The sequence below is a fragment of the Girardinichthys multiradiatus genome, chromosome 7, assembly GCF_021462225.1.
Source record: "Girardinichthys multiradiatus isolate DD_20200921_A chromosome 7, DD_fGirMul_XY1, whole genome shotgun sequence".
Classification (NCBI taxonomy): Eukaryota; Metazoa; Chordata; class Actinopteri; order Cyprinodontiformes; family Goodeidae; genus Girardinichthys; species Girardinichthys multiradiatus.
Window position 1 is genome coordinate 38,187,403 of NC_061800.1, and position 22,692 is coordinate 38,210,094.

The 22,692-nt window shown below is 40.2% G+C and overlaps 1 protein-coding gene across 1 annotated transcript in view; it reads left to right on the forward strand.

The window, feature by feature from the left end:
- The first annotated feature begins 3,815 nt into the window (after window positions 1–3,815).
- dars1 (aspartyl-tRNA synthetase 1) overlaps window positions 3,816–22,692 on the forward strand; it is a 46,575-nt gene continuing 27,698 nt past the window's right edge. The window contains exons 1-6 of the mRNA XM_047371428.1: window positions 3,816–3,973; window positions 7,604–7,706; window positions 12,898–12,927; window positions 13,496–13,553; window positions 15,926–16,018; window positions 17,759–17,861. Coding sequence (XP_047227384.1) covers window positions 3,951–3,973; window positions 7,604–7,706; window positions 12,898–12,927; window positions 13,496–13,553; window positions 15,926–16,018; window positions 17,759–17,861 — 410 coding nt within the window. The 5' untranslated portion in view covers window positions 3,816–3,950. The remainder of the gene's footprint in view (window positions 3,974–7,603; window positions 7,707–12,897; window positions 12,928–13,495; window positions 13,554–15,925; window positions 16,019–17,758; window positions 17,862–22,692) is intronic.

The window sequence follows — 22,692 nt, forward strand, 5'->3', positions numbered from 1 at the left end:
TTCTCATTCACCTCATAGAGAGGGTCAGTGGGTCAACTTAGCCATTAAATGGATCACAAAAACCAAAATAAATGTATTCAGTAGATGCAAATAGACAGACATTGTCTTTCATGAGGGTTCTTGTAATATATCACTTGTATAAATTTGGTAGAACAAGAAAAGGACAACATAAGACCTTTAAAATAACAAATTTTGAACATTTACCCACATCAGTCTCCTTTAACTAGGATACATGCTTTAAATTTAATCAGTGCTGGAATAGTGACAGGCTGATATTCAAGTTGCAGACCAAAGGTAGCAAACAACAATTGATCTCAAGGAGAATGAAGTCATCAAATGCCCTTTGTATAAGACAGCCCTGGCATTCATTCCAAACTCCCATGGAGATACATTTCCATGTCTTTACATGGAGAGAAAAGTGTGAAGTGCCTCCATTAAGTCAAAGGGTTAATGCCTGTACTGGTGCAGTGCAAGAATATAAAACAAGAGGAGCTTTTTTCAGTTGGAAATGTAGCCAAATGAGCCTTATTTAGCATAGGACCTCATCCTGTGCAGGAAGATCAGCCATCTCTGTGCCTCATTCTCGTCAGTTACATTTATGGTTTGCGAACAAGGCAAATTTTTTACTCCCAGTCTGAAATACAGCTTTTATTGTCAAAATAATATAACAGCTGCTGTGGGGTGAATACATCTCACAAAAGTATTCATGTCCCTTATTTTTTTTCATATTTTGTTATGTTACAACTACGAACATCAATGTATCTGAACATAAATCTGAAAAGTTTGGCCTGCATTTTTTTCTTTCAACCTTCTGCTTCAATTACAGCTGCAACAGAGACCTAAATAAGACTTTCTGGCCAACAAACCTTACTAAAACATCCTCCTGAACACACCATTCACACCATAAAACACAGTGGTGGAAGCAACATGCTGTGGGGACACTAGTGGCAAGAAGAAAGGCATTAGAAGTCCTGTTATCAGCTTGCCTCAAGGCATGTCAAGGGACGTTTGTCCTAAGCAAGGAGAGGGAGCTGCAAGGACAACAGAAGAAAGATGGAAGATGGATGGAGCTAAATACAGGGCAATTCTGAAAGAAAACCTGTTAGAAGTTACAAAAGTATTGAGGCTGGGGTAGAGGTTCACCTTCAAACAGGACAACAACCCTAAATATACGGCCAGAGATTTAATGGAAAGTTTGATCAAAGGATATTCATGTGTTAGAATGGCCCAGTCAAAGTCCAGACCTACAGATCAGTTGAAAGCATGTGCGAGACTTGGATATTGATGTTCAAAGATCCTCTCCATCCAGTCTGACTGAGCTTGAGCTGTTTTTTTTTTTTGTTTTTTTTTTTCAAAGAACACCAAATAAGAGAGAATTGTTGACTCAGGGGCTGAATACAAATACACACTCATTACAGATTGTAAAAAATCTGCTCTCAATCCAATCTGACATATATTGCCCTGTATGTTTTAGGGCCATCAGAATAAAGAAGACTAATTACAAATAGACTCTATGCTTTTGTAAGTTTTCTTGGTAAAAAAAAAAATCTATTTTCTTTTTGCCTGACACGTATATGCAACCTTGAGTTAATCTATTACATAAAATCCAAATAAAATGCATTGAACCTTGTCTTTGTAATGTAACAAAATGTAAAAAGCCTTAAGGGGTGTGAATACTTCATCCAGGCAGTATATTTTACAGTGATTCACTAAAGGCGTTTAACTGGTTTAATTAAACATGTAAATTTCTGACTGACTATACGCCGTATAATGATAAAAGTAAGTAGATACATAGATTCTGCTTCTTGCCAAACTGACATTGGCCCCGAGTGGAGTGCTTAAATGTTACATAAGCAATCCTGTTAGGAATTCCCATCTTGGGTACAAGAATGTTCCCTTCCATTCATTATTAAAGCTTTTATTATTTCTGTGTAATGAAAAACTACAATATTCAACAACACACATTTTCATTCAAAGGGGCACTTTTAAAAGTTTTTACCTTCCATAACCCACAAATTTCACAAGTAAGCGGAATAAAACTCTGGTAAAAAACTACCATTTTATTAGTTAAAACATGCTCATGCAAATATTCTCCTGTGAGAAGTTGGGAATCAGGGGTTAAAGGTGAGGTTGTTGGAGATAGCAGGAAATTGCTTCTACTGGTAATTAATTATCTGTGCACCTCCATATGCAAAATTCTACACTTGGATTCTACAAAATTACCCAGCCTTTCTTAACTGTTAATGTTGGGAACTGTAAAAATAAAGGAGTTAATGCTTAGCAAACACCAGCATAGAAGAACAACAAATAGCCCGAACTCCTTTTGTGCAGTGACACACTCCGCCAAAGGTTACGTTGTTTTAGGGAGGAAATTGAGCGACAGGAAGCCTGTTTCCTGCGTCAGGAGCTCTTGTGGCCGGCAGCCTGAGAAAAGCTTTGAAGACACCCCCGCTGAATTCAAACCACCATCACTCGCTGTGGCAGTCCATTCCTGCAAAGGTTATTGGATACCTATGTGCACTTAGAGCACTCAAGCCATGGTGTGAATGTAATTTTACAGTTTGACAGTTGCTGGAAGTATAAAACAACGTAAACATGCTAATCACTTGCAGTTAGTTGTTTATGTACATTTCTTTACATGCAGGCTAATTTATTTACATCACAAGATAAAGAATAGTTTAAAATGTCTAACATGGTAGAAACATCTTTCAAAAATGACCCTGCTGCATGTGTACACTGGCATAGTTATGTTTTCTGAACCCTTTGAAGTCAAAAATTAAAATGTGGCATCAGATTGAAGGTCAAAAATGCTCTACAAAGTCTAACCACCAACCCACAAAACAGGTGATCGTCAAGATAAGACCACCAGGAGAACCACAAATGCAATGCTGCAGTTCCTCATGCCTTATAGAATGGGCAAATATTTATAATCAGGGTTAAGCTCAGGCAAACAGGCATCTTTATTTAGACACAGCTTGTTAAGAAATAGATTTTTCACAAATATACTAAACAGAAAAGCCCACCAATTGGTCACTCATTACAGAACATTTATTACTTATTAAAATGAGTTTTTATAAGAGCCTTAGTAAAGTTCATATGCTGTTTGGAAACACATAGGTACATTTTCTGAAATTACGCTCATTTATATTTTTTAATATTTGTACCTCTTCTTATTAAATGATTGTGACAGTGTGATTTATTATTGACAGATGAAGTTTATATTTTCTTAAAATTTAATTGATCAATCTCTTCTGAACATATCACATTGAAAATGTAGTCACAGTAGTAAGAGAAATTTGTGCGAAAATAAAATTCCATCTTTAAAGAGCACAGTATGTAATAGGCCATCCTGTTTAATTTAAAACAGTCACTTGGTGTGGTTCTCTATGATCTAATAAGGTCATTGAAGTTTTTTTTGGATAAGATTGGATTTGATTTAGATGATTGAGACTTGAGACTAAGCTTGATTAATGAGGATTGTATTAGATAGACCAAACAAAGCAGCACTATCCCCACCGTAAGAATGCTTTGCTTCGCCATGGACAGGGAAGCTGGTCAGAGTTGATGGAAAGTTAGGTGAGGACAATACAGCACAATAAGGGATAAAAACGTGTAAGAGACAGCAAAAAAAAAAAAAATTAACTGTAACAAGAGTTCACTCTTTAGTAGGACAAAAAGTATTAACATACAGCTACAATGGCATGGTTTGGGTCAAAGCATATTCATATCTCAGAATGATACAGAATGATGTATTTTGTCTGCTCCGGACAAACGACAATGAGGCAGAACTACAGTCCGTGACTCGTTTCCAGTCGGAACTGTGCTCGGTCAAAACAGCTCCTTCCTTCCTGGTCCCGTCCATGCTGTGAACAGCTGATGCGGTGCTTCTCTTCTCCTGTCAAACAGTTGCAAAAATAATTAGTCCCAACTGTCCAAGAATAAAACTGGACATGACGAAGGAAAAAGTAAATGGGTAAGAGCGCAGTGAAGGTTGTGTTTGCTGTAACTCAGCTCTCAGAGCGGCAGTTTGACTTCAGCATGGTGCTAACACGGCTAGCAGCTAACACTAACTTGCAGCGGATTGCATCAGCTGACAGTTTTGCACAGTTTAATTAAGCGTCTAAATAAAATACTTGCACGATCATAAACAAAGCATGAAAAGAAAACCTCAGCAATCTTCCTTCTGGCCGTGAGGCGCATTTACGGTTTAAATGGAGTTGGAAATAATCTATTTTGTTCCTATAAGAAACAATTGAAACTGAAAATGAATATATTTATATAACACCTGCTGTTCTCAACACAAAGTTCACGACTGTGTTAAAACCTGATGCGTTTTGAAAAACTTAAAGCATTCCTGTTATAAAATATTTAAATTGCATGATATTCTCTGGTCTTTAAAAAGCAAACATTGCATGCTTTGATATTTACATTATGACAAGAAACTGAATACTGACGATAAGAAATACCTAGACACTGATGCAATGTCATCCTTCTCTGTTTTCCTGCAAAAATTTGCTTAATTTAAAAAAAAAAATTGAAAGTATGCCTTATAAAGTTAGTTTCTTTTGTGCTTTTTAACTGTGGCAAATAAGAACATCTCTCTGGATTATACAACGGAAATGCGTCCCATTTAACTGTTGACGTTTCTGTAATTGAACTGCATCTGATTCTGTAGGCATACATCAACAAAGGGGATTTATATAAAAGGATTAAGGCTGCACAATACTTAAGAAACATGACACTGCTATATAATTTTTTGAAGTAATAATGACGATAATGATGGGGAGAAACACACATTTTGCTGATAAAACCAAAATAACTATGAGCTACCTCTTGCTGATGGATATAATTTACTGGAGTCTAAACCACAATTCCTTACAAATGCATCATTGTAAAGGCGGGTATAAAATGACCACAAGCTGGGTACAAAGCGTCCAGTGGTAGACGGGCGTTTCGTACCCAGATAAGCGGGGTGCGAAACATTTTAAACGAAATGACTCTCATTCTGTTAGACTTTAGATTTCTGACCTTTGCACAAAGAATAAAGCCACTGTTCCCACCCTTTTATTGTGCTTTTACTATGTAGTCAGGTTAAAAATGTTAACCATTAAACAGCAATGGATGTATTGTGTTTGATACTGAAGCTGTAGGATCCATGACATGTTGGCATAGTTAACCAGCAGTTACCGTTGGATGACTTGTGTTATGAACCAGTTGAGCTATCATTGGTTTAACTGTTGACTCGTGTCTTTAAGCATATTATGGGTCTGCTTCACTGTCTTTTAGAAACAGCAATAAAACAAGAGTTTAGATTGACATATAGTACTACTGAATAAGAACCATTACTTATAATACATATCTTTATTCTGAAGATTAGTCTCAAGTGTTATGGAGGGAAAACTTAGGCCATGATGTTAGAGTGGTGGTATCAGTGGTCACATTAGACAATAGAGGAAGTACAACCAGGACCTGATTCCTCCTTGGAAGCCACAATATGTTGCAGTTTTTGGCTTTTGTTTGGGCTTTATTGCTATTCATAGCTGTCCTCTGCTCCTTGTTATTTCCTGATCTCATGGGCTTCCTTCAGGTCCAGACTCCTGGTGTTTTGGGAAACCAAGCTGCTGTCATTTATGCACCTGCAGTCTTTTTTGTTTTGTGTTTTTTTTTACTGACTTTTATTTTTAAATCTGAAATACAGAGTTGTCAATTTCTCATTAATACAAGCACCACTACACTGACATTATTCATGAAAAATCATTTACACACTTTTTCTAACACTAAATGGGTAAATAGAAAACTAGGATTCAGAGATAAATTATTCTAAGGCATGTTTACCCCTTGAACTTTTTCATATTTTTCACTCTATATTTGATTTTATATGTTTGACCAACAGTAGTCTGCTCTGAAAACCTGTTTTGGCCTATATGCAAAATTGTATATGTGGTGGAAAAGTAACACTGAACCTCACATCCCAGTGTGGAAGCATGTTGGTGTCATCTGTGGCATCTCTTCCTTATCCCTGCATCTCGTCTGCAGGGACATGGCAGCTAGTCATGAGGCACCTTCCAACTGCTGATACCTGAACGTTTCTTCTCCAGAACTTAACTTCATGCAACCTTTTTATTTACTCAGGGCGTTTTTTTGTTTGCGTTTCCATTGTGGAATCTGCAAGCCGGGCCATTTCTGTAGATTATGTCCTCTGACTCCGAGTGGGTCCTCTGCTGCTGGAATCTAGTGGAACAGATCTCCACCCACTGCAACAGCAGAGTCCCTAGTTCGATTAAAAACCATGAATTCAGACCAAAACTGCATTAATTTTGCATTGTTTCATAGCTGTTATGATCTAAAAGCCACTTACTGTCACTCCATATTGTATGGAAATATATAAGTAGAATGTATTCTAACTGAACTCTGTCGATCCCATCTTTTGCCTGTGTGAGAGAGGAAAAGACAGAGCTCCAAGTGGTTTTACAATAGGCTATCCAGATATGTAATTTATGGCTTTTTCATGGCTGTTAAGTTATAAAAAAGGATTAAAATCAGTTTTAATTCTGAAGAAGTTTGTGATAATATCCAGGTCCTCAGTGATGAAAGTCTTCGAGATAAGTGGTATGAGAAGAAAACCCGCAAACAGATGCAGCGCCAACCGCAGCAGAATGTCCGCTCCATTCAGACTTAAAATCTCAATCGTCAACAGTCCTGTGCGGTTTATATTGCTTTAATCTGTATCTCGAAACATAAACGCCGTAAAATATTCTAACCTACTACTACTGTGGTTTGTGGAAAAGGTCCCCGCTGTTGAAATGCACCTTTAAATGCTTCTGAAGACCAGAGCCTGTAGTGGAGGTTCTCCCTCCAGCAGGACAAAACCTCTTAAACATTCAACCAGACGTAAGGTGGAATGGTTTGGATCACAGCTCATCCATGTGGTAGAATTGTCCAGTCACGTTGCAGACATAAATCCAATCTGTTGCAAATTTTTAAAATAGCTGTTCAGAGATGGTCTCTATCCAATCCGACTGAGGTTGAGCCATTTTGCAAAGAATGGTTACAAACCAATCTCTAGATTTGTTAAGCTGGCAGACACACTATCTGTGTACATTTGTGGTCATTTTGGCCTCAGTGTTAAAGTTTTGGTACGTATCTGTTTCTCCTGGTAACTCCATGAGACTTTATTATTGTAGGCAAGTTTCTCATGCTTATCAGCTCAAGTAAAGGGCCATTGTCTGGTAAATAAAGACACCTTTACTTTCAGATAAGATAAAATGGGGTAATCTGTGTTCTCTACAAACAGTTACATCATTAGAGATTCTCAGTCAGTCTATAGTCTTCTCAAATCTGCAGAGTTCATCTAACTGATCTTACTTTCTGACATTTCAATCTTAGCTGTTCTTCAAACTCTCTCCAGTCCATTCATCCCAGCTCCAGCTGTTTTGTTTGGAAGAACAATGGGATTAAAGGTGGTTCAGACCTTAACGCTTGACGTGGTGATGGCTCAGAATTAATTTTCCCAGGCACTCAACTACTTCCTCGTGGTATGCAGGAGAAAAAGGAGATGGAAACTGACTTTTATGTTTATGTTGTGTGTTTCTTCCTGTTTCAGCGCAACGGAGGAGGAGCAGCAGGCTCAGTCAAAGAAAGCCCTAAAGAAACAGCAGAAGGAAGCAGAGAAAGCAGCAAAGAAGGCTGAGAAACAGGCCAAGATGGTCAGTGGTGTTATTGCATTTTTTGTTCTGTTTTGATGTTTCACATCCGCAAAAAACCTTTACAGCTGTTGACGGTGTGACGTGCTGTTCTGGTGGGCATTGTGGGCCCAGCAGGGTTGGTGAGTCGACGGGAGGTTAGAGTCTCTATTGTTTAAGTATTCCTGTCATTTTGGCCATGTTTATGTCCACCCCAAGTGTTGTTTTCTTCTACAATCATCCCACATCCTACACAGTAATTCTTATATTTACTAAAACACTCCTGCAGAGATGGATTATTGAGAGATTTGTTCATCATTTCAATCTTTTAATCATGTAACTAACAACTCGTAACATTCCTCCCGATCACGCCTCTCCAGGTGTCATTGTTGTTTCCCACGTGGGCGTTGAAGTACCCCAGCAGAATAATAAAGTCCCCGGGAGGGGCACTATCCAGCACCCCCGACAGGCACGCCAAGAAGGCCGGGTACTCCGCACTACCTCCCAGCCCGTAGGCCGAAACGATAGTCAGAGACTTGTCCGCAACCCAAAGGCGCAGGGATGCGACCCGCTCATTCACTGGGGTAAACCCCAACACGAGACGGCCGAGCTGGGGGGCTACAAGCAAACCTACCCCAGCCCGCCGCCTCTCCCCTTGGGCCACTCCAGAGTAGGAGAGTCCAGCCCCTCTCGAGGAGATGGGTTCCGGAGCCCACGCTGTGTGGAAGTCAGCCTGACTATTTCTACTCGATATCTCTCAACTTCCCGCACAAGCTCAGGCTCCTTCCCCCCCAGTGAGGTGACATTCCACGTCCCTAGAGCCAGCCTAAGCATCAGGGGATCAGGCCGCCGAGGTCTCCACCTTCATCCCCCGCCCAATCCTCTTTGCACCGGTCACTCACGGTTCCCCCTGCAGGTGGTGGGCCCACTGGGGGATGGCCTCGGGTCTCTCCTTCGGGCTTGGCCCGGCCGTGTCCCGCAAGAAGCAACCCAGTCACCAGCCGGTCTCTGACGGGTCGCGACATCAGGCCAGGCTCCAGGGTGGGACCCTGGCTCCGCCGTACCGGGCAACATTACCGCCCTCGTTTGTGTAGTCGTCATGAGGGTGTCTTGAACCACTCTTTGTGTGACCCGTCACCTAGAGCCTGTTTGACATTGGAGACCCTACCTGGGGCATTTAAGCTCCAGAAAACATAGCCTCTAGGATCATTTGGGCACTAAAACCCCTCCACCACGTTAAGGTGGCGGTTCAAGGAGGGGAGGTCTATTTCCTGTGGTTAAAAAAGAAGCACCAACAACAATAATGAGCTTTCTATGATCTACTACTGCAGCTAAGATAGGACTTTTATGAATGAGAAATTGATGTTCAAAATATTATTTAAACCGATTAAAGCTAACTTTTATCAAAGCTTTACTTGGTCTCTCTCTGTAGTTTCAAGAAAGTGCTGGTGGCCTATTTTTGAGTTATATTATCTAATGTTAATTTCGAGGGGGTAAATGTTTGGAGGAAAGCAAAAAGAGAAATTAAATGTTTCCAAGACATATGAACACGTCGGTGTTCATATGTCTCAGAATCGCTGTCTCAGAACCACCATAGCACAATAAACAGAATTAGTTGTGGTTTGGATTTTGTTGTGCCCCCTCTTAGTGAACTGGACTGAGTGTCTTGACTCGTAGCTCTCACCGTTGTGTTTCTCAGCTCTGCTAACGGCGGCAATCTCAACTTGAAGGATCTGGTTTCAACCTGAAGGACGTTATTTTTCAGGAGGTGGTGGCTAGCTTCTCTGTCCTCTCTGGTCACTCCGGGAACGGTTGTCCAACGCGCAGCCATTCTTTTGACTGAAAAGACAGGTTTAGACAGGTGTGGTGTAATTATTTAAAGTTAAATAATTGATTATTTAAAAAGCTTTTTTCTTATTTTTTAAATTATTAAAATAAAACTATTTATAAATAACAACTTTGACATGTATTCACACACATTCAGACAGCTACTTTTAAGCACAACACTTGATGATCAGGATGCTATCAGTGTGGGATAAGAAGCTGTATGGCTGTAAGAGGACCGTGGAGTAAGTTTTCTTGGTACTTGAAGAAACTGTGTGTAAAATGTCATATTTGGATGGTGTTGGTCTCTACAAAAACACGTTATGCTCAGTCACATTGGAATTGTGTAAGAATACAGAAGTAATGGCTGCTTATTTAAAGTTAACACATATTATCTTCTACTAAAGGCCGGTGATGACTTTTCAGTATTGTTACACACTTGTAGTGACCTTTGCAGAAAGTTTTATACTTTTAATTACCTAAATGGGGGATTTGTAAAATTTCCCCTGTACTCTTTTTTTTTTTTTTTTTTTTTTATGTAAGATGGGTTTTCTGCTGCTACTGAAGTTTCAACAAAGAGACCTTAAACCTTTTCTATATACACAGCTTCTGCAGCTACACACTGCTGCATTCGCTGATCAAAGCATTTCTTTAAGTCCTCTTTCATTAGTTTTCTCAGAAATTCTGTTGTTCTCTTATTCTGTTCTTCACTTCGAATTTGGTTCCCTTGACTGCAGATGTGATTTAAAAAAAAGGCGGCTCCTTATTTAATAAAGGGAATGCTGCACAATTTAGTATTTCAGCATTTTTAACAAAACCCGTTCTGTTTGCCATATGATTATTGCTCATCTTTTTCTTCTGACTGCTTTCTTCCAAAGTGTTTCAGACATGTGCACGTCGCATCGAAGTATTGTCTTATGTTAAAAAATAAAGGGAAAAAGAATTGAAATGAGAAATATTACAGAAAATGCCACTTTCTCTTTGACTAAGTGCCCGGAAAACCTCAAAAACACAGGCGTGTTGTTTTCTTGTGGACCCTTGTGGGTCTGAAAATAACTCATTCATTGAGGAGTTCAAGTAAAGAAAAGCATTCACTTCTGCTGTTCTGGAGAGATCCAGCTTCCTCATTTTTAAATTTTCCCAGTATTTCACCTTCAAATTAATCAAATCTCACAATATCTTGGTAGTGGCATTTCTAGTTTTATGTTGTCTTTTCTCTGCTACTTGCTGTAAGAAAATCACCTGTAGTTACTTCAGTGAAATAAATTACTGGTTTTTATTTTTTAAATTTGAGGGGGAAAAGTAGTATATCACGCTTGCTGACAAAATGACAAATGACTGTAAACAGTAATAGTTTTAAAGTAAACGTGTAAAATTAACAGTTCTTCATGTTCATTTCTGAAAACTGAAAGGGATTTAAAAAACAGTGAAGCTCAAGAACAGAGTGCTACAAAGCTTGAGAAGGTCTGACAAATTTTTTGTTCTTTGTACTGTTTCCCATTGTCTCAATGTATTTATTTTATTGAACATTTATTTAACCAAATAAAAGACCCATTGAGATCAAGATCTCTTTCATTAGGGTGACCTGGCCAAGAAAGGCAGCAGTACACGTGATAGTGAACAGGTCAGATAGACAACAATGACAAGTCCATCATTAAAACGGTGCAAAGTGCGAGCCATCTGGCAAATAAAGTGCAAGAGTTATTGGTGCAGTAGCAATATAAACTTCACAAATTGTAACAATTTGAAAAATTCAACCTAACATTTGTACCGTGTATTCTTGCCTCTGACCTTCTGGCCATCTATCCGTCTGTTCGCCAGTCAGGCTGTCCCTCCGTCTTTGTATGTTTACCACTCAAAAACTTCAGCTTGATACAAATAGATGCTGTATGTTTACTGTGGACATGTATTCATGCTTTGTAATTAGAACAAATGTGGATAGAGACCTCTGCTAATTAGTGTCTGGAAAAGTCTGGGATTTTTACATGGAAAACATATAGGAACCCTGCAAGATTTATTTAACAGATAGCTGATGAAGAAGTTACAGCGTTATGGTTTCAACCAGTTAATGAGCCAGCTGGTTGACTGTTATCTTACTTCAATGTTTGTATTTGATGTGTGTTCCCTTGATAACCTGGTTCATTTTAACATACCACTAACAATGAGATGGCACCAAAAGATGAATCATTACCAACTACCCATGGGCAAACTGCAGGCAGGGAAAATGTAAATATATGCGAACACTTACATCCGCTGAGGTCTTCCAACAGCTTTCCTGAGTGCTTTATTTGCTGTGTGCTGTTGTAAAATACCAGGTGGTTACTTTGGGATTTCTTTATGGTTATTCAGTTTAATTTGACTCTGCACACCAATTCTTAGCATAGGAGAAGAAAATGGAAAAAAGTATCTAGTTATTATCCTTAAAGTCAGACTTTGACAGGCGGGCAGTGTAATAGAGCCTTAATAGTGGAATCTTATATTTTGACCAAAGTATATCGCAAACAATTTATCTGAATTAGAGATGTAGTTTTGACACAGCGCAGCACTGTCACGACTGAGGTGCCTTTGAAAGGTGAAAGCAGTAAAGTGTCGTCTTCCAGTTGAATTAGACCAGTCAGCTGTCACTGTTAGATCCACCGGCTGCTGCTCACATCACTGAAGCATAGTAGGCATCGCCTCAGGGAAGACCTGAAAGCTGAGGTGAATGTTTATTGAGTGAACAGTGGTATGTTTTTTTTCTTCTTCTTCTTCCCCTTCTAGCTCTACGCTCATTCTGCAAACACTTGTCACTTTTGTGGGGCCGGCTTGGCTGGTTCGCTTTGCGGCTATAGCAAGTCTATATTCCGTTGATCATAAGCTGCAATATCATCCATCATGTGACTGAATTATTATATCAAGGATGGGTGATTCCAATTCACTCCACTGCCACCAGCCATTTCCGTGCTCCAATATCAATTTGCATGGAAAATGGAGCCACAGCATTGCCAAGGCTGGATCTCATCGCACTCTAGGAGTCATTTGGCTGGAAGTCCATGCAGAGATAAAGAATATCTGTCCACTTACACTGTTTCTATTACATAGCAATATCTCGTGCTGCCATTACTCATTGCCTGTGATGTGTCGGAGCAATGTGTGGAAGAGCTGTGCATTCCAGGGATCCAACGCTTGGCTCTGGGGCTGAGCTCAGTTATTAATTTTATTCAAATCCTCAACAGCAGAAGATGGAAACACAATTTACATGACTGTTGTAGCAAAACGTTTCTCCATTTGAAGGGAAATATTTTGAAGCCTTTTTTTTGGGGGTTTTAGAATTAAATAGTCAGGAAATAACAAGATGACTATCTACTGGCAATGCCCCCTAACATTTCCTGTTACTTTTCTTCTCTTTCAGGCAGCTGAACAACAAAGTGCAGATGAAGATGTAAGTATCCTCAAGCAACCACTCGGCCCATTCTCTAAGGGCAGTTCTTTGCTTTTCTGTCTCGTTTTGGTTTTCTGTTGCAACAATTGGTGTGCAAATACCTGGGCACATGATTCTGGGATCCTGTTTTATGTTGTACAACTTCTCCTTGGGATCATGATAAGCCCCAGTATCTTGTCAGTTTGTTCCTTATCTCAGATGTAGTAGACAGCGAGACGTTATTACACTGAAGTGGAAAAACCGTCCCAAACATGATATTGTATGTCTTACTAAATTCAGCAGAAAGTTACAGAGTTCTTGTCTGTAAGCATAAGTGGTACAAGCATTTATTCCTTCCTTTATCAGTTAAAGTCATTAGTTAACACAGAGCATGAGATAACCTCTTTCTCATTAACCAGTTTGGTTCTTCATTAAGGCTTTTATTAATTAATTAATTAATTTATTTATTATCTTTATGATGTTATGGAATAGTGCAATGTGCAGTGTATACCGTCTATCCAAGTCTCTCTAAGGAGACATTCATTTAGCGTTACATGAAGTAAAAGGTGTATTGTTTTTCTGTTTTAAGGACTTTGCCAAGGACCGATATGGCTTGCCAGCTATGGTGCAATCACAGCAAAAACTTGGTTAGTATCGGAGCCACCTTGACTCACCAGCACATCTAAACACTCAGTCACAACAAATAAAAAAATACTCAAAGGGAAATTCAGTTGAGCTATTAATCTGATAGATGGGAACCAAAATAAATAGTTTTTTGTTATATGAATCTTTTTTGTCATTGCTGTTTTTAATTGAAATGAAATAGATTTAAGAGAAATCCACAGTGCCTGTAACCTTTTCGCATTCATCAGAAACTATTATTGGGCTTTTGTGTGATTGACCGACACAAAGTGGACATTTGTGGAGTGGAAGAGACAAATAGACTGTTTTCAAAATTTTATTGCAAATAGAAATATGAACAATTTGCCATGCATTTGTGTTCAGACCCCTTTACTCGGAGGCTCCTAATTAAAATTGTGGGCAACCAACTGACTTGAGAGTACACCTAAACCTTTCCAAACCTAAATTTTATCTTAGTACTGCTAAGATCTTTGAGGCTTGTTAGAGAATATTAATGAACAAACTTAATCAAGAAGACCAAGGAACACAGTAGACAGGTTGGAGATGAAGTTGCGGAGGAGTTTAAAGCAGGCTTGACTTATAAAACAATATCCTACTCTTTGAACATCGCTGGGAGCATTATTTGAGTCATTATCTGAAAATGGGAGGAAGCTTGGAATAACTGTAAATCTGCTAAGACCTGACGGTCCATCTAAACTGGCATGCTGGGAAAGAAAAAAATCAGGCAGGGAGCCGAAAGGCCCATGACCGCTCTATAGAAGCTGAAGATTAGTTTTGGCAATCCCAAAGTCCTGTTGCAGTTTTCCACACAGCAAGCACCTGGAAGACGATGCTCTGGTCAGATGAGACCAAACTTGAGCTTATTGCCCTACATGCAAAATGCTAGGAATGCACACAACCCTGAACTTAAAGGGTGAAATATGGGGGTGTCAGCATCATGCTTTGTGGATGCCTGTCTTAACCTAAATACAGGGGCAATCCTGGAAGAAATCCTGAAAAACATTGAGACTGGTGCCACAGTTCAACTTCCAGCAGGAAACAAAAACTAAGCAAACAACCAAAGCGCCAATGATAAAAGCATATGAAAATTAAGAATCAGTGGCAAGACTTGAAAACTGATATAAACTGATGTTCTCCATCCGATCTGAATGAGCTGGATCTGTTTCACTGAGAATATTGTGGAAATGGTTCAGTCAAAGCTGGAAGAGACATACCTTAAAAAAATTTCAGCTGTAATTGCACCAAAAGGCGATTCTACAAAGTACTGATTCAGGTGAGCTGAAAACAAATAGATGCCACTCTTTTCAGATTTGTAAAAAAAAAAAAAAAGAAGTTGAAAACATGTCTTATTTTTGTTTCACCTCATAATTTTTCTATGTTTTGGTTTATCACACATAATCCTGACAAAATACATCCAGCTTTGCGGTTGCGATCTTACAAAATGTGAAAACGTTTAAGGGTATGACATGTTTTTGCAAGGTATTGTATGTATTCGGGTTTATGTTTAAAGATTGTCCGTTACCAAGGTGCCACAACAAAGTTTACACGCCGTTTTCTTGTCATCATGAAGACATGAGGAAATTGCTGCACACAATGCATATTTCATATATACTTGTTGAGAAATACAGGTTGTGCAGGCGTTTGTACACGTAGTAAAAGCGTGCAAGCTGTTTTTGTGCAGGAACTCAGAATAGTAGTTGTAGAAATGTTGCAGTCAAGCATGCTGATTAAACAAGATTTTTGATAAACGTCACAAAACCTGTGGCAATCTTCATTGATACCAGTGATAATTCCTCAAACTGCCTGTGTTTGAGGACTCGCCAAATGAGTAGAGCAGCAGACAGACTTGTTGCTGCCAGCCATCTGTCTGCTTGTTCTTTCAGCATCAGTGGCAACAGACAAAGTGGGGCCTCCCTCACCTGCATGCCAGGTTCAGTCATAGGGACGAGGCAGGAGGGGGGCAGGGAGGTCTTTCATGTGGGTTGACGGAGAGTTCTCAGCCAAAGGGAAAGGTCTTTCTCTAGTTTCTCTACCTTGTTGCTTGCTGATTATCAGCAGTAAGCATGCCTCAGAGTGATACAAGTGAAACTAGAGTCAATTTGTCATAAAGCCCAGGGAGAATAGCCAAAGTTTGGACAGCTTTCAGCACCTCTTCTACTGTGTCTTATTTATTAGGCATGCCTGTAATTTGAACATCTTTACTGCCTGTTTCTCCACAAGCACACGCACGCTTCTTCATACTTTTTTCTGCCTATGGGAGTATAAAGGATAGTCAAGGGAGATTTTTTTTTATTCAGAAGTGGGGGGAAATTGAGATGGGAGAAGTTCTTTGAAGTAACAAAACCTCTGTATGTCTTTGTGTGTCTGTTTGATCCAGACAGGGCGTTGGTCCGAGTCCAAGACCTTACTGCAGAGAAAGTTGACCAGCTGATCTGGTTGCGTGCCCGGGTCCACACCAGCCGAGCCAAAGGTGAGATCACTCCTTTGCCCCTGAGGGCTTTGTTCACCTTTTTATACTGGAGTATACAAAGAGCCAGGCTGAGATGCCCCCCTGTGCTTATCCTTGGTGTCCTATACTCTGCAGACTAAATCATCTGCCCCTGAGCCTCCACAGCTCTCCTTTTAGTTCAAGATCAAACAGCAGCTAACAGTGTTGTGGAGTTCTTGGATTTCATATGATCTCAATGACTGACATCACCCCCCTTAGTTTTATTTCTTAATGTCTCACTCTTTCCATTTTAATACAATGGATTAAATTACAGACTTCTGAAGGCAGTCACTTATGCTTGATTATATTTATGGGTATCACAATGAAGGGGAGTGGGCAGCACGGTGGCACAGTTGGTAGCACTGTTGCCTTGCAGCAAGAAGGTCCTGGGTTCGATTCCCGACCGGGGGTCTTTCTGCATGGAGTTTGCATGTTCTCCCCGTGCATGCGTGGGTTCTCACCGGGTACTCCGGCTTCCTCCCACAGTCCAAAGACATGCCTGTTAGGTTAATTGGTCACTCTAAATTGCCCTTAGGTGTATGAATGAGTGTGTGCATGGTTGTTTGTGTGTTGCCCTGCGATGGACTGGCGACCTGTCCAGGATGTACCCTGCCTCTCGCCCATAGACTGCTGGAGATAGGCACCAGCTCCCCCGCGACCTACTATGGAATAAGCGGTAGAAAATGACTGACTGACTGACAATGAAGGGGCTGAATACAAAGCATGCTAAACTTTTTAAAATCGGGTTGTTTTCCTGCATATCTATATATGACTTTGTGTTGGTCTCTTATGTAAAATTTCGATGAGAAAACATCAAACTTTGTGGTTCAACATGACAATGTGAAAAGGTTCAAGGGGTAAAAAATACGTTTGCAAGAAACTGCAAGAAACAAGCAAAACCTTCTCAAACCAAACAGTCTCAGAATTTATGTCGAACTTGAGCCATTTTTGCATACAATGCTCCCCTTTTCCCATTCTCTCCTTGTCAAACAGTTTGACAGTCTGAGGGTGTTTTCTAATATCATTCTCAGACTAGCTTATCACTGCCAAGGGGAAGATCAGATAACTCAGTTGCAGCAACTGGCAGCCGTGGAGCTTTTGAATCTGAATACAATGAACTGCCTGAGCTTTGCCTGCTTGTTACACCTCTCTATGAAACACTTCACCTTTCTTCTGCTGCGCTAAAACTGCCATCACAAACAAACCGATTATTGTATTTTTTTTGCCGTTTCCCTTCTAGATGACTTCCAGGGTCAAGAGTCGCTTCCCATCCACTTGTGTTTTCATTCTCTGTGCTCGCTGTAGGATGTCCTTGTGAGCAGAACAACATCCTGATTGGGTGTGGGATGAGGTTTATTTGTTGGTGGGATTTTGGCATTGCTACTATCCCCACCACCTGCCTCTGTCTCTCATTCAACAAACATCAAAGTATCTGGGTGGTCCACCTATCTGCTGACCTGAGTTTTTGTTAGCTAACACACACAAACACACACACACACAGTACCTAGGTGTCTGTGTGTGGGATTGATTCTATAGTAGCAATCACACTTGCACCACAAAGTGTTCTTCAAACACAAGGCTTTGTTCACAAATGTTTGACCCTCTGCAGCTGTGGTATGCAGGTTTTTGATTTCATTGAGCAGACCAACTCTGCTTCCAACTACGTATTTTTCAGTAAGCCTGTTAGGCCTGCACCACCTATTGTTGTTGTTTTCTTTGCAGGGAAGCAATGCTTCTTGGTCTTGCGTCAGCAGCAGTTCAACGTGCAAGCGCTGGTCGCAGTGGGAGATCGTGCCAGCAAGCAGATGGTCAAGTTTGCCGCAAAGTGAGTACCAAGACTGCTTTTCCTGTCAGAGTCAGTGCAGACAATGGTGGGAAAATCCTGGGCCCTAATCGTCCACTGGTCCATTTTCACGCATTCTAACCCATGAGAGGAGGGTGGGGCAATCCATCATTTTTCACATGACAGCTGAAGCTGGCTTTTAACAGGGGGGAATACAACACTGTTTTTAATGGAGCACTTCCTGTTAAGATGGCAGATACAGCAGTGTGGACCAAAAAAGGAAGCCACACTTAAGTGCAAAACATCATTAGTCATTTTAACAGCTAAATTGTAGCCCATTACTGCTAGTCTGTGAATGAAAGCAATTTTCGGAGGATAGAGAAAAATACAATAATGCTGCCTTAGGCTTACATTAGAGGTTCACATGGGAGCTTAATTGTAGAATGACTCTAATGGCTGCTTAAATTTACATAGAAAAATGCTGTATGATGAAATTCATGCACATATGTTGAAATGTTCAATGCACTGATTTCCAAACAGGCATTTATTTTGCGCCCTGTATTTAGTGAATTTAACATGTGAGACTTTAATTATCATATGCAACATAAATGGCTTCTCTGTGGATGTTACGGAATTAGTCAATAAGTAACACCCACAGCTGTAACCGACCACATGAAAAGGCAGTTGATACTCACCTTTGCCAATTCAGATATTGCAGTAACAAACACCGTTTGAGATGTGGCCATAGTGCAGGGCTCAGAAAATGCCTCTGCAGCTTTGTATGCAGTGCCATTCTCACAGGAAGGGTTGAAAGTGAACAATTTGAGTAAAGGCTGTTAGCCAGACAGTACAAACAGAGCAGTGTCAGGCCTTCTTAAAGAACACGTTGGGCTCTGGAACTGTTTCAGACAGTTACCTCATAAGCCCAGCAGGTTCTGACATCTTCAGTGTGATCTGAGCTGGCCTCACCAGCCTCTTTTTCCTCTGCCTTGTTATTTTTTTTAAATAAGCAGTGAAATGGTGTCTGAGAATATCAATAGAGACTAAACATTTGAAAGCAACTTCAAGTTTGTGTTTATGGTGATTTTCTTAAAAACAGTCCTATGGATTTTTGATTGTATTAACTGCATTCCAGACTTCACTTTAATGTCCCATTTCCTCAAAGTATACATTGATGTTACCAGACCATTGATCGACTTTGGACAGAAAAAGTATTTGATACACTGCCGATTTTGCAAGTTTTCCCACTTGCAGAGCATGTAGAAGTCTTTAATTTTTATCACAGGTACTCTTCAACTCAGAGTGACTGCTTCTAAAAAAACAAAATCAGAAAAACACAACTTAAAATTTGTTACAGAAACCTTTGTTTGCAATTCCAACTATCAGATGTTTCCTGTAGTTCTTGATGAGGTTTGCACACACAGCAGCAGGGAGTTTGGACCACTCCTCCATACAGATCTTCTCCAGATACTTCAGGTTTCGGGGCTGTCGTTGGGCAACATAGACCTTAACCTCCCTCTAAAGATTTTCGATTGGGTTCAGGTCTGGAGGCTGGCTAGGCCACTCCAGGACCTTAAGATGCTTCTTACGGAGCCACTCCTTAGTTGCCCTGGCTGTGTGCTTCGGGTCGTTGTCATGCTGGAAGACCCAGGCATGACCCATCTTCAATGCCCTTACTGAGGGAAGGAGGTTGTTGGCTAAGATCTACCAATACATGGCCCCATCCATGCTCCCCTCAATACGGTGCAGTCGTCCTGTCCCCTTTGCAGAAAAGCATCTCCAAAGAATGATGTTTCCACCTCCATGCTTCACAGTAGGGATGGTGTTCTTGGGGTTGTACTCATCCTTCTTCTTCCTCCAAACACGGCGAGTGGAGATTAGACCAAAAAGTTCTTTTTTTGTCTCATCGGACCACATGACCTTCTCTCATTCCTCCTCTGGATCATCCAGATGGTCAGTGGCAAACTTCAGACAGGCCTGGACATGCGCTGGCGTGAGCAGGGGACCTTGTGTACGCTGCAGGATTTTAATCCATGGTGGCGTAGTGTGTTACTAATGAGACTGTGGTCCTAACACTCTTCAGGTCATTGACTAGGTCCTGCCGTGTAGTTCTGGACTGATCCCTCACCTTCCTCATGATCATTGATGTCCCACGAGGTGAGATCTTGGATGGAGCCCCAGACCGAGGGAGATTGACTGTCATCTTGAACTTCTTCAATATTCTTCTAACTGCGCCAACAATTGTTGACCTCTCACCAAGCTGCTTGGCTTTTTTCCTGTAGTCCATCCCAGCCTGGAGCAGGTCTACTATTTATCCCTGATGTCCTCCCACAGCTCTCTGGTCTTGGCTATTGTGGAGACGTTGGAGTTTGTTGGATTGAGTGTGTAGACTGGTGTATTTTATACAGATAATGAGTTCAAACAGGTGCAGTAAATACAGGTAATGAGTGGAGAACAGGAGGGCTTCTTAAAGAAGAACTAACAGGTCTGTGAGAGCTGGGATTCTTACTAGTTGGTAGGTGATCAAATAATTATGTCATGCAATAAAATGCAAATTAATTACTTAAAAATCACACTGTGATTTTCTGGATTTTTGTTTTAGATTCTGTCAGTCACAGTTGAGTACCTTTAATAAAAATTAAAGACCTCTAAATGCTTTGCAAGTGGGAAAACCTGCAAAATTGGCAGTGTATCAAATCCTTGTTCTCCCCACTGTATACATTTTACCAAAAGGAGGCAAAGGTTTTGCTATAACTTAAGTGCAAAAGTGTTTCCATATTGTATATATAAAATGCTGCTGTTAAGGACCTAGGCTGTGATTGTACGTACGCACAAAAGCCGAAAATATCGTATGGCAAAGAAAATCCAGACACACCAGCAAGAAATGTCCATGTTTGGTAGCCACAATGGTTTCCAGGAACCCCAGAGTGGTTAACACATGTAACAGAACAGGGAGTCTTTCAATGTTTACAGCAATCAGTGTTATTGCCTCACACGTTGTCACATTTTCATTTTATGATAAAGTCGATCTATGATTAAAGTTCGATATAGAATGAAATTAAATGTCTGTGAGGAATCATGATGCAGTGTGGCTTCGATCGCCCACCTCTCCTTCTGAGTCACCAGTTTCCTCAGTCTCTAAAACGAGCGTATGCATGAGTTAGAGTTTGTGCAAGGCACCGCAGATTGCCCCGTTTGTTTTTTATGGATCACAACCTGTGCGTGAAAAGTGACGTACGGCAGTTTTTGTGCATACGCTACTTTTATAAATGAGACCCAAGAGGAGATGACTTTGAAGAAAGCAAGGTCTTAGCAAGACAAACACAAACGCCTGATAATTAGAGTAAGAAATGTATCATGGTAAATTTATTTAATTATCATGTTTATATAGTTGCGTAATGCGCAAATTAAAACTCTTTATTTCAGTTCAAAATATTTGCTTCCAAATTTTGGTCTTAAATGATAAAGGCTAGAGCTGTACACTGAATATGGGTTACAAAAGCTAAATCTTAATCTGCACCAGATTAAGTGTGTTGATGACATGGGCATGTACCATGGATGTCAAAGCATACAGACCCAGGCTTTGTGTATGAGAATGATAAATCATTCCAAAACTATACCTACCTTTAGTGTGATGCATATCCTTTACAGTTCAGTTAAAATAGAAAATAAACATGTTAGAATGATCAAGTAAAAATTATAAAGGCGCAAAGGTCTGGCTGCATAAGTATGCAAAAGCTAACCTAAAGTTTTGTTTGAGCACCATTTCATTCATTTGTATGATTTAGCCCCACTTCTCTTTTCATGCAAAACTTCAAAGATTGTGAGTAGATCTCTCGTCCACAGCCCTCCTCATGTCATCCAATACATTTTTCGGTTGGTGATAGTTTGAAGCTTAGGCTAAGTCAAGCCAAAACTTACATTTTCTTTGATTAACACTATATTTTGTTAATTTACATGCATGCTTAGAATCACTTCAGTGCTAAAAAATAAATCCCTTTTCAACCCTCCGTTAAAAAAGCAACCTAATGGCATGAGGCTGCCACAACTGAGTTTCACTGTAGGTATCTTGTTTTGTACCAGGTAGTCCAGATATATGGAGAATGTAAAATAAAACCAGTATCTGTTGGAGGTTTGTTATTTTTGGGTGGAAATCCAAGAAGACGAAGTGAAATTTTAGCATGTTTAGTTAATAAATTACTACCTACTTGTTTTTTTTGTTGATTTAGCTTTCCTTCTACATATAAATCTTAAACATGCTTGCTACATCCATGTTTTGTAAAAGAGACCTATGGGTCCTTTCTACAGTTTGTTGAACTGTTTTAATAATACTGAAGATAAACTGTGTTCCAGATTGTGCTGAGTCCACTGATGTTCAGTATGGAGTGTTGACGTCAGTCGGAGCAAATTTTACAAACTCCTGATGGTGTTTCAGTTCCTCGTCAGATGACCTTTTCTGATTTGCACTGTACCATGATGTGAGATTATTGACTCAGCAAAATAAATAACTGCCATGAAGCCGGTTCACACTTTGTTGTCATTTGCAATCGCAGAAACGTATCTACAAACAGACTTGTGACGGAGCAGTTCTGTCCCTTCCGTTGATAGAACGCTCACACCCACACATCGCAATGCCTGTGCCTACACACCCATTCAACTACATGTCTCTCGCAGTATATGACAGCTACCGCCAGATCGCTTTACACATTCATCTTTCCTTGAAGTCCGTGGCGACCAAGGGTGCACACTTGGAGGCACACATAGAAATCGGTACTCATACATTCACATTTAAACATAACGATATAAGTTTGTACTCACTCATGTAGCGTTGTCCGGGTGCCTGTGGCAGCTTGAGTAAAAGTGGGCGTAACGA